We start from the raw sequence: 12628 nt of genomic DNA on the forward strand, positions 1-12628 counted from the left end.
GATAATAAGTGTGTTATTAGACTACGTACCCCCTAAATTATAAACGAGAGAGCAAGGATCGGCTGTGAGGCTTCATCGATTGAGAAATCCTAGGCTCAGTACTTGGGGCTTTGCCGATTGAGAACTCCTCAGCTCAGTCCAAGGAGGCTTTGCCGATTGAGAACACCTCAGGCAAAAGGCTATGGAGGCTTCGCCGATTGAGAACACCTTAGAGGCTTCGCCGATTGAGAACACCTAGAGGCATCGCCGATTGAGATCACCTCAGGCTTTAGAGGCTTCGCTGATTGAGAACACCTCATTTACTCGTGGTTAAGCAAAACCCTTGTTTTACAAGGGCAAGTTTCGAATTTTTAATATGTTGTAATATATTTTTATACACTTGTTATTTAGAAACTTGCCCTTGTAAAATAAGGATTTTGCTTAACCACGAGTAAACGAGGTGTTCTCCATCGGCGAAGCCTCTAAAGCCTGAGGTGATCTCAATCGGCGATGCCTCTTGGTGTTCTCAATCAGCGAAGCCTCTAAGGTGTTCTCAATCAGCGAAGCCTCCATAGCCTTTTGCCTGAGGTGTTCTCAATCGACGAAGTCTCCTTGGACTGAGCTGAGGAGTTCTTAATCGGCGAAGCCTCCAAGTACTGAGCCTAGGATTTCTCAATCGATGAAGCCTCACAGCCGATCCTTGCTCTCTCGTTTAACCTAATTGATAGGTCAAGTTTTCAGCCCATGGGGTTCCAAGCTACACCTCATGCTCTAGAATATACCGAGTAGTGTTTGAACACTCTGATGGAACCTTTACTGTCATCGTTTACCGTATATGTATAATTCATCATTCGAGCAAGACTCTCAACTTAGGGTATAGATGATCGTCAAACACTAATCCTTCATTCAATTAGTACTGATTGGTAACGGAGTTCATTTGAGAACTCTTTCTCCAATATCCTCACTACCCTGGCCAGGGATTTACTGCATCATCTTCCTTGAGTCAATCTCCTCTTGTACCAAGGCTAGATGATCACGTCTTGACCACTCAATCACCACTGTGAGTTTCTTACTAGATCCGAGCTATGATTTATTTGAACCACATGATTAAAGGCTTCTAAGTTGAAGTCAAAATGTTACCATCCCTCCACAAGATGCTTGGTGTCTCAGATCAATGGATCGCATATACAATCGTGACATGAATCAACTTGATTGATGTTTAGGTATAATACCATTCATGGACTCTTTAGACCAGTTTATTGAACTCTTTCTCCAAGGAGCACCCACTATTTGTCCTTAGTGTCACCACACCAATAGCCACAAGATCAACTAAAAATTATTATACAAGTAGGATCAGGTATTGTCATTCCATTGACATAATTCGATGTTCATATCAACTATCCATTGAACAGGAATATTTAGAGTAATTTTTTAATAATAGTGATCACTATATTATGATATCATCATAATTCATTATGACACTGCATGTATTCATTGAATTCAGTATAAAAATCACACTAGAATAATAATGAACAAATAGTTTATCCAATGAACTCAAATAAAAACATGGTGGTTTGATTTGGCTTGATGGCCACATAAATTTCATCACAAGGTAATTTGTGACAACATGCACAGTCCTCCACTTTCTCTCTTTCATTCAAACTAAAAATCTAGGGAGATTCCACAATAATTTTTACATGCATAGAGGGATAGAAGAGGGACGGAGAACTCCTGGATTGTCAGATATCAATTTGAAGTTGGATCATCCCCATTTGACTTCCATAATTTCATGTCATTATTTTTTTAATATTTATGGATTTGACTTAATGCAAGGACTTAGGTGAATTAAATAAGTAGTTCGGGACTAAAACAGAGAAAATCAGAAGCCCGCAATTCAACCCATACCAAAGGATATGTCATATTATGAAGCAAGAGTTTGGCCATTATGACTGGAGTAAAAACTGCCACATTTTGAAGATCTAAGTAAAATGTATGTTGAATTGTTTTCCTGATTTGAGTGAAAGTATGCATGTGGATCTAGAAAGAAAGATAATTTTCAATGCCCATTCTTGTGCATGTTTGTGTGTAGAGTGAAGCTGAAAATGTGGAAAATACTCATGGTGAAAGCTAAACATATGGAACTATAAGATTAAACAGAACACAGTTCGTATGAAGTAGTCATTTCATATTTATCTCCCCTCAAGAATTCATATATTTCAGTCATACCATATGCAAATGAAGTCTAGAGTGTTTAAAATATGGAAAATCATAGAAACTTTCCATGCCCATTTTTAATGTATTAAATTATTACAATTATAAGGTAAATGAGGATGCTGATATAAAATATTTAGATGAAGAATAAACATGAAATCAATCATGAAGTATAAAAATTAGGAAACTTATAAAATAAGAGGAAAATAAGTTGGAAATAAAAGTCAACATAATCACCATTCATGTGGAGTGTTTCTGTTCGGCACAATCTTTTTTTCATTTAATCATATTAAAATTCCTCCACTATTGAAAATTAAACTTTATTCCAAATTTTTTTTTTAAAATTACACAAATTATTCAATTGATATTAATTTACATTATGATTCACCAACATCATTCAATGCGAAAAAATAAGTGATCACAACAAGTGATGAGACAAATAAATTTTCAGGATAATAGGGAGGATAGCAATTTTGGTTCCTCTTACTAGGAAAATATTATGACTGTTTTTTTTATTTCTGGAGAATGGCATTATCAAATTATGGAGCATAACCTAGGTACAAAAAATAAAATACATATAAAAGGGGAAGAGGGAGACACTTTCTTGGAGTTACATGAAAAAATCTACAAAGGTGAAAATTCTAACCAATAACAGTAAAAATTCACAGTTTTTAATTGATTTGGATTTTAAAAGTCAAATTACACAGTTAATAAAAACTTGTGAACACCAAGTATTGGAAGATTTTATTATTATAATCATTTGATTATTTAGGATACGTTTTTTTCTGAAATATGGAAAAATATATTATTCAAAGTAGTATTCGTTGAAAATGTACTATCTAATTCAAGAATCATAGTTATTTTCTGAGAAAATAAAATAAAATATATAGTTATTTTTAAAGTATAAAATATATAAAAATATATAAGTGTAAATGTATATAGTTATTTCGAAGTATCATAGGATGATAAAATTTTTTACCCCTCCTTGTCATGAATGTAATTAGACGAATTGTCTCTTTTCAAGTAATAGTCACTTGAGAAAACATGAAACCATAACCCATTAAGTCAAGGTGAAATAAAACTAACCTTGGTCTTATAGAACACGAGAATTTGATGGAGGCCTTTTTGAGATACATCAAGATTGGAATCAGCCTTTTATTGACTTATTCGTATATTATTTATGTTGAAAATTTTAATTAATTACTATGGTATTATTTGTATTATTTTCATGATACTAGTGTGTTCATATCTTGAGCCAATCTGACTTTGTTTCAATAAAGATACATGATATAAGAGGATGAGTAAAATAAAAAATAAGAGAGAGTGAGAGTATTTGGGTGAGATCTCCATGCCAATCACTCAGATTTTTGGAAATTTCATGGATCCATAATGGAGCCTTTGATATGCAAGATATTCCTTCTCCTTTGTTATCAATGATATAAAAGCATGGTGAATTATGTAATTTAAAATTATTTATGACTTAAATGTTTTTATTCTAGGTAGGTATAAACCTAAATTGTGTATGAATAGTAAGATATGGAGAACATGTTAATTTTTACACAGATTTTGCTCAAGGACATCAATCTTGTATGGGTTAACATCCTAATCCACATTTCAACCTCTATCTCCTAAGCCAAAGTTTCTGGGATCTGGGGTTCAAAAAATTAGTATTAGTGTGATACAATCAGAAGCCCTAGTATACATGGTTCAATAGTAAGCCGTTTCTGTTTGGTTTGACTTCAAATCCTTACAGGATAATTCTAAAAAAGTTTAATATGTTTCTGAGTGAAAATAAAATGTTAATAATATTTAAATTTAATTTCATTAATGAATCAATAATCATGGACATTATTAGTATCACACTATCTAAATTATTATTAAATATCTAATCATCAACAAGATCCACTAAGGCATACTGCATTCTATTAAAATATAATCACCAAACCAAAAAATAATTTCAATAATTATTTATGAAATGAAAATTTTATAAATACATTGACAATTATTCTACATACAATTTTCTAATGAAAAAATTGATTCATGTTTTTGTTAACTATTTTTGTTAACTCAGAACCAACTACATCTCTTATCCACTCAACTATACTATCCAATTCTCTTAAAGTCGGAAACTCAATTATACCAATGAAGTATAAAACTCAACTTCACTAAAATATGAGTTAAAAAATAAATGTCAAACCTAAAAAATTATAGATGCATGTCACCTCACGAATTTAAAGTATGAATTTAATAAAAAGGCTCCCATTTTCTTGCTTGTACAAAAAAAGGCTAGGCTCTACTATCCCATTTCTCATGCTAAAGTATCAAAAGAGTATCTTCCACCTTCGAATTTTAATTGCAAGATGAGAAACAAATTAGAGTTAATAATATAAAATGTGGTGAAGTGTTTAGGAGACAGTAAGGGACTTGTCAGTGACAGAGAAAGATAATATTTTTACTGGTCATGGGTTTAAACAGTATTTGATAGTAGTATTTTCCCTTTCATATCCAATCCAATAACATCAGATGCTTTGATTTTTGATATCCGGGAATACCAAGATGGTTTAAGATGATTATATCAGATACCCAGACAGATACCAGAACTAAAGAACAAATGAGATACCAAAATGGATATCACCATCATGTAGATGGCGGCAGCCACTAGATATTAAAACAGTTTGTCATTCAGTTAAGTTTTTTGTAAAACTGGAGCAAACCACTACTCTTGGTTTGCGTTTGAAGGGTTTACCAAAAGTTTGGTACATCTTTTGGTCCGAACATAAACCAGATCAAAAAACATACTGAGATAGGAGTCTAAATTAAAATTATAAGCTTTTTGTAACTTTCATGATTTCAACCCAGATCTCCATTCCGATACTGAATTAAATATTGCACCAACTGTGCCTCTGCTCTTTTAAGAGACATAAATAATAAAAATTAATACATTCTAAGAAACCATAACCTGTTTTTATTTAGTAATTTTTTGCATCATGAAGGTTTTTTTAAACATTTTGTTTAATTTTTTTAATTCATGACAAAAACAGTTTATTTACAAATTGAATTTGACTAATCTTTAAACTATAATTTTCAGATTTTATTTTAATTATTTGGGTATTCCTAAATGAACCAATCTTTGAACAAGACTACCGCTAACTTTTTATACGTAGGTTTTTGTTTTTTCCAAAACCAATACTGAGAATGATACCATCATTCCTCGATATCAGATACCAGTATCCTGAATTGACTGATTTGATGTCTGGATATCAAAGAGTAACAAATTCCCATAATGACAATTTATACAAAAATCATATACATAAATATCAAAAGAGGCAAGATGAGAGGAGTTAGAAGTGGAGAGAACACCAGATATTAGTAAGAATTGGCGTATAACAACACGAGAGATAAAAGAGAGAGAAAAAATAGAGTGTTCAATGTTGATTGTTTGATGATCATGATAAAAGTAACATAAGAGATTGATGGTGATTGGGAGTGACAAAGAGAGCAAGAAACAGCATAAGAGATCAATATAGTTATTAAAAAATCTAGCAATAAATTTAAAACCGCATAATAGTATGAACCCAAATGCAGATTCTAGTAACAAAGATAAAAAGGGATGAAGTGAGAAATAGTGAGAGAGATAGGCATACATACGTTAATGCAATTAATAATGTTTGATGATCATGATACAATTATTTGCTACTATTGATAAAAGGTCATTAAAATAGTTGTTCATCTAAGAAAATAGTCGGTAGTGAAGACAAAAGGCCATCACACAAAAAAATGCTTTTCAAATTTTCATTTGTCATAAAAGTAATTCATAGATAACTTAAAATAAATTTATTATTCATGACGAGTCCATGAATAATAAATTTATTTTATTCATATTTCTTCAGAAAATATTTATATAGTATGGACTTTTCTGACCAAACTATAAATATGTGCATTGACTACACCTTTTGATAGAGAAACTGGCGTCTTTCGGCTTAAAATGTTTAACAAGTGCTTGATGACAGTGGTTTGGAATCTCCTGAAACAGACATACTCAATCTCTATTTTGACTATTTCATCAAAAAACATCTAGATTCATTCAAATGAACATATTTACTTCTAAGTCATTAAAATAGAACATAGATAAAGTTCTGTAGATTAAAATTAAACTCCCTTTATGCATTAAGCTTTAATTATTTGATACTACTTTCTCTCGTATTTTACTACTTTCTCTTGGTGAAAATATGTTGAAAAAGGTTTAGCTAGGACATTCCATTCTTCATAGATTTCAAATTTCATCAGGACATAAACTAAGGTGTTTTCAATAAAATACCCAAACTTATAACCTCAAAGTTAACTTCTGTGAGGTGAAATCAAATGGGGATAATTTAAATTATTTTCCCAATTATAGCTTTAAATACTTATATTTTCTTGATTATTGAATTACATATTGTATGGAGAAACTGATATAAAAGATAAAAATAATTATTTGTATTTGAAAAAGTAGAGAATTTAAAATGCTGGAGATAGCAAGAGGGTAATCAAGTGAATCATTGTGATCTAGTTATTTTACATCGAAATTTGGATCAATAATTTCTATTTAACAAGTGGCAGTTTGAATTTATTAATGAAAGAGGAAATATAGAGTGAATTGTGAACTTATGTTCATAAATATTTTAAAACATAATACTTCTAATATTCATTAAAGTGGAGTCATTTATACCAAATTGGGACATACATTTAATTTAATAGAGTTTTTTATATTAATAATTCTAATCAAGACTTTAAATACATTTCACTGAATTGGCCCATTTTATTTTGGTTAACAAAATTTCTAAGTTTTAATTGAGACTTTGAGATTAAAATATTTAATTGATATTAAATAAATATGAATATCATTTATAATTATTTTTAACCATTTTAAATTTATTTGAGGGATGCAGTTTAAGAGAGAAAATTGTGTTGTTGGTGATAAATTGATATCAGCGTTCATCTAAGATCAATAGTAATTGAGTGATTCAATGGGAATTAACATGACAAAGAAACCTGATTCATCAAAACCTTGGTAGCCATCATTCAGAATTTTTATTTAGAACTCCCATTTCACCACTTTATTTATTATTTTATTATCATTATTTAATGGGCTTATGCTTTGGTAACCAAGATATTTTCTAGGGTATTCTGTGAGTTTGAGACTATGGTAAGGGAGAATCCAGAAACAATATTAATGAATAAACATCCATGTTATCCTCTCATTGGATTCATTGCGACATAAATTTTTGAAAGCTTCAGCCTGCACATGAACCAACAGACTCAAGCATGTTGATGTCTTCAAATTAGGTCAATAGAAGTATGTTTTTATAAAGTTTTTATACCATCTTTTTTTGTTTTAAAATTTCATTATTCACCATTTAAGGATAAATTTAGACAATTTTAATTTGTTTTACTAAGATTCTTTTTATGATTTAATTAATGTGTGAGACAGATCTTGCTTGATTTCTTAGAGCCAATTGGATTTTTTCACATCTTCTTGGATTTGTATGAGAGATACAAGACTTAGGTAAATAAAAAGTGAATTTAGGATGCAAATGGGAGGGGAAAGAGATGCATTGGCCACTTTCCAAACTAGATTAATAAACCCAAGCAATGTCCTAGACCATAGAAGAGGACCAATACACAATAATTTATGCTCCTATTTAAAACATCTATCATTACCTGCTCCAAGTGGATTTGACCCATATAAAATATTTTGATATAAATCAGAGCCTTAAAAATATGTACTTCAACCCAAATTCAGGTTTATCAACCAGAAACATGATGGAAATAGATGTGTTTGGTAAGCCAATCACATATTCCATATCTCGTTCCATGTTCATTACTAGAACATATTCACTATAGTGCATGTGTGATACTTATAATTTAGTCCATTAATACATGATCAAACTTGGTGAATTATGGTAAGATCGTACTACGGAAATTGCTAGTCTTTAAGCATATGTTCCAAATATTCCTATTGAAAGGATACTTAAGAAGGACATTGAAGTATCCAGATAGAATAGCGCTATCTACCCTCACTCAAATGATGAGTATGGTCGTTCTCGTAGCCTTTAGTGTTGAGACACTAAGTATAGATAGTGGGTGCTCTTTAGTGGAATGAGTTGACTGAATTTATCTGTATGAATCCCTTAATGGTATTACCAGAATGTCAATCAGGTTGATTCACTTCATGGTTCTGTAAGTGGTCCTTAGACCTGAGACACCAAAGATGTCTTATGGACAGACAATGGTACTTTGACCATGACATATGATGTTTCTAATTATGGTATTCTAAATAGTCTTTATTCAGGTGCATCAAGAGATTCACAAAGATGATTGAGTAATCAAGATGGCATCATCCTCCCTTGGTTGGACATGAAGTCTAGGATACAAATATCAGAAGAGAGTTCCATGATGATTTCTGAATGCATCAATACTAACTTGGATGATCGATTAGGATTTTATAATTCACCATACCCTAAGTCATCCTAGGAGAGCCAATTGGATGAGCGATCATACTTATACGACAACCAATGATGAATAAGTTCCATGGGTAAGTCAACACACACTCCGTTGTATAGTCTGGAGCACATTGTGTAGCTTGGCACCCTACATGATAGAGATTTGACATATCGATTTGGTTAAACTGATCCAACATAAATTTATTAGAACATTACATTTAATTAATTAATTTGGAAGATCAATAAATGTTATTGGAACATTAGAGTCGTTTACTAGACTGATACATATGCCTAGGGTCACATGAAAATGGTATTTTAAATGTCAAAAGGTATACTTAAAGTTTGAGGGTTTTTCTGAATAATACCTATTTAGTACAAATAGGGGAAGGCCTTGAATGAAATTCACCCAGGCCAAAATTGTTTAAGGGCCTTCTCATTCTTCTCCCTTCTCCCATAGCTATACTCCTCTTTTGATGCAATTGGGATGGTGTAATGACAATGACAGACGTTGAACAGAGCATGTCGAGGCAAAGGAGGAGATTCGATATGCCAAGGATCACGTGGATATGTGTTGAAACTGCACACAGGAGTATCTCCACACGAATCATTCAACGATCGAATGAATCACAAATGTGATTCGTGTCGGGGTAATTCGTTTCATGTTTTAAACATGATATTACGATTATGTTCCAAGTCCCTTGCTACAAGAAATCATTGTGTATAACCTATATCAAGACCTTGGAACGCAACATAAAGGATACGGAATCCAAAACTGTCCATACTCATCATATGAGAGGGACCCTCGTGTTATTTTATGAATATATTTTAACTTACTTTTCAAATATATTTTGAAATAGAATATATAAAATATAATTTAAAAACAAGACATTAGTAATTATGATATTATCATAATTCACTTATTCATACCATGTATTCATGGATTTCATTAAAATCATCATACATGCATTACGTTAAGATATTCCAACAATGAATATTGAATGACATGTGTACTATGTGATTGGCTTGCCAGTCACATATATTTCCATCGCACATGACTTATGTGTTAATGATATAACATTCACATATATGAAAAAGTTATTTAAATTATAAACCAACAATAATATATAAAAAATGAAAATCTATCTGATAGATTGACATCATAACCATGATTGAAAACATGATGATGTGTCAGAAAATATAAATCCCATTTTTGAAATAATAACATTTTGGTCATTAATTTCATATAGACATATTTATTAATTAATTTACAATTTGAAGTGTATTTTTAAAAGGATTAAAGGAGATAATAATGTCCATATTCAAGAATGTACTGGACTTAATGATTGTCATCAACAAGAATCCAAATAGTTTTTACATTCATGAATAAGGGTCTATTCAAATAAACTGGCATTAAGTTAATGAATTATTTTCCTGAAATAATTCATCATGTTCACGTATTACATTGTAAATGCGTCACAAAATATGTACAAATTTATCTACCACCAAATTAATCTCTTGATTGGCCTCGAAATAAAAAGTAAATAACCCAAGGATTGTGATCATAGACCAATCCATCCATGCCCTAGATGCCACCAGGGAGTTTTATACACCTTAAGGTTTAATATTTTTATGAGTTTGTAAGTGTGGAACGAGCATAATTATCCCAATTTACACATGCACCCCACTTGTCCATGTCCGTGAGAAAAAATAGAAGGCATACAACCACCATACCTTGGCAAATCATGGAGTAGGCCTCGGGCCACTAAAAATAGATTCGCAATGTTGCACATAGGAGAGAAGGTGTTGTTATTGTTTTCGTTGAATGTTGTCGCATAAGCTATTTTTTGTGCACGGCTGCTACCAATGCCTCATGCATATATGAAATATCGGAATACGGCATACATGAAATAATATTTAATCATCTTATCAAACTTGTTATTCCCTTTTGGAATACATCTTTGAACAATGTAAGTCAAAAGTAAAATCTAAATATGTCCTCATGTATAACTGAGGGCTTTCCATTAAATTCCAAGCCTTGACAGGCCTATCTCATATTTTAAACCCAGAAAAGTTGCACATTTTCAAAGTTACTTTTTTATGACACATTAATTTACTCTTTCAAAAGGCGCTGATTTTAATTTGTGGGGGGGCCACAAATAATAAAGAAGTACAATTCAAGATTTACGTTGCGATTCGATTCCGTCAGCACGTGCTGCATTTCCCGGGCCTGTCAGCATGGGGCCCACCGTCAGTAACACGTGTATTTCTAAAAGCGTTTATATCAATTATATAATGCCTCACATGGCGATAGTCTTCGGCATCTATCTAGTTGCCATAATTTAATCATGCCATGTGGGCGATCTTCTTTTTATTTTTGTAATTTACTGGAGAAGCACAGAGGCAAGTGTAAAACGACGTCATCCTACATTATAATGACGTCATCCGCCAACTCAGCCTCGTTAATCAACACGTGAGAAAGATGGCCAATCTTCCTCTCTTTAAAGGAAGGGGAGGGGCGGCGAAGAGAGAAGACGAAGAAGAGGTCAGCGGAGAGGGCATTCATGGAGAAGGATTTTCTAGGAATCGGTCGGAGGAACGCGTCGCCATGGCAGGAGATCAGTGAGCTTCTCTCTCGGCTCGATCGCGATCTGTTCGCTCGTTTTTTTTTATTTAAATTTCTTCTCCGATTTTCCTCCGGAAGAACTGTCATGTCTGTGATTTTTCTTTTATCGCGATTCAATCCGATGAAATTCGATCGAATGTCCGAGAAATTTCGCGCCGCGGATCTGGATTTCTTCCTTGCGCGCAGGTTTCGTGGGGAGGCAGCCCGATCGGTGGCCATTAGCGAGCAATTTCATCGAGGATAGGTCAACGGGAGTGGATCCCCTTCTTCGTCCTCTCTCCTCCGGCCGGCCAATGAACCAGCGCCACGTAGTCAACATGCTCCCCAAACTCGCTTCTCCCGGGTGAGTACCCCGAGCTCCTCCGCTGATGGACGACGGTTGACGGATCGTTGACGTGTCTGGCAGGTTCGCGGTTCATCCTTCTGTGGCGAGCGCCCAGATGACGATCTTCTACGGCGGCGCGGTCTGCGTCGTCGACGACGTGTCGGCGGAGAAGGTGGCCACGTCATCGTCTTCTTCGTTTGGTTTGCTTCGTGGGTCTGAACTCTTGAACTGTTCTCAGGCGCGAGAGATTATGTTCATGGCGGTGAGCTCGCCGGCGGCGACCGAGTCGCCGCGGGTCGGCGGCGGCGACTCGGCCAGCGGATCCAACGTCTCTGATGAAATCAACGCTGTGCCGGCGGCGAGATCCAACGGCCATGGTTCAGCGATCCCCCAGGCTCGCAAGGCGTCCTTGGCGAGATTCTTGGAGAAGAGGAAGGAGAGGTGAGATCCGACGGTGGTTGGCTCTTCTCCGATTGCATCGCTGATCATCTGACGGTGGATCTTCTCTTGCAGGATGGCAATCGTCCAGCCGTACCTTCTAACCCACAAACCCGTTGTCAAGACTTCCCCTCGCTGAATGTAGCCTTCAAAATCTTGCTCTTTCTCTCTTTCTCTCTGCTGTTTGGGAGAGAGGGAGAGAACTAAAAGGAAGAACTAGTCTCTGGTCTATCTGCTTTGAATGGATTGTTATCAGGATGGCCCAATTTCAATGAAGTGTTGTTTTGACTGTAGCGAAATTTTGATCTGATCAAATTTAGATTGACTGATCATTGCATCGGGTGTGAGCTGATTTTGATTTCCCGGGTTGATTGGATGACGTGATGAGGTACTTCTGGTAAAAAATGCTCTCTTAAAACTTCTCATTGTGACATAGCTTCGAATGGATTGAATGGATGGGCGAATTTCTTAGAATGGATTGTTATCTGGATGGGCCAATTTCAATGAACTGTTGTTCTGAGTTTGCCAAAAAAATGATTTGATCAAATTTAGATTGACTGATCATGCATG

General features: G+C 34.1%; 1 protein-coding gene across 1 annotated transcript; it reads left to right on the forward strand.

The window, feature by feature from the left end:
• Positions 1 to 11157: 11157 nt before the first annotated feature.
• On the forward strand, positions 11158 to 12351 carry LOC144713960 (protein TIFY 10a-like). Its single transcript, XM_078588702.1, has 5 exons — positions 11158 to 11291; positions 11482 to 11638; positions 11702 to 11792; positions 11859 to 12061; positions 12134 to 12351. Exons 1-5 carry the CDS (start codon positions 11234 to 11236, stop codon positions 12195 to 12197), a joined length of 573 nt encoding a protein of 190 aa, XP_078444828.1. The 5' UTR covers positions 11158 to 11233; the 3' UTR covers positions 12198 to 12351.
• The last annotated feature ends 277 nt before the right edge of the window (positions 12352 to 12628 follow it).

The sequence above is a fragment of the Wolffia australiana genome, chromosome 16 (genome assembly GCF_029677425.1).
Source record: "Wolffia australiana isolate 7733 chromosome 16, ASM2967742v1".
In the NCBI taxonomy this organism is placed as follows: Eukaryota; Viridiplantae; Streptophyta; class Magnoliopsida; order Alismatales; family Araceae; genus Wolffia; species Wolffia australiana.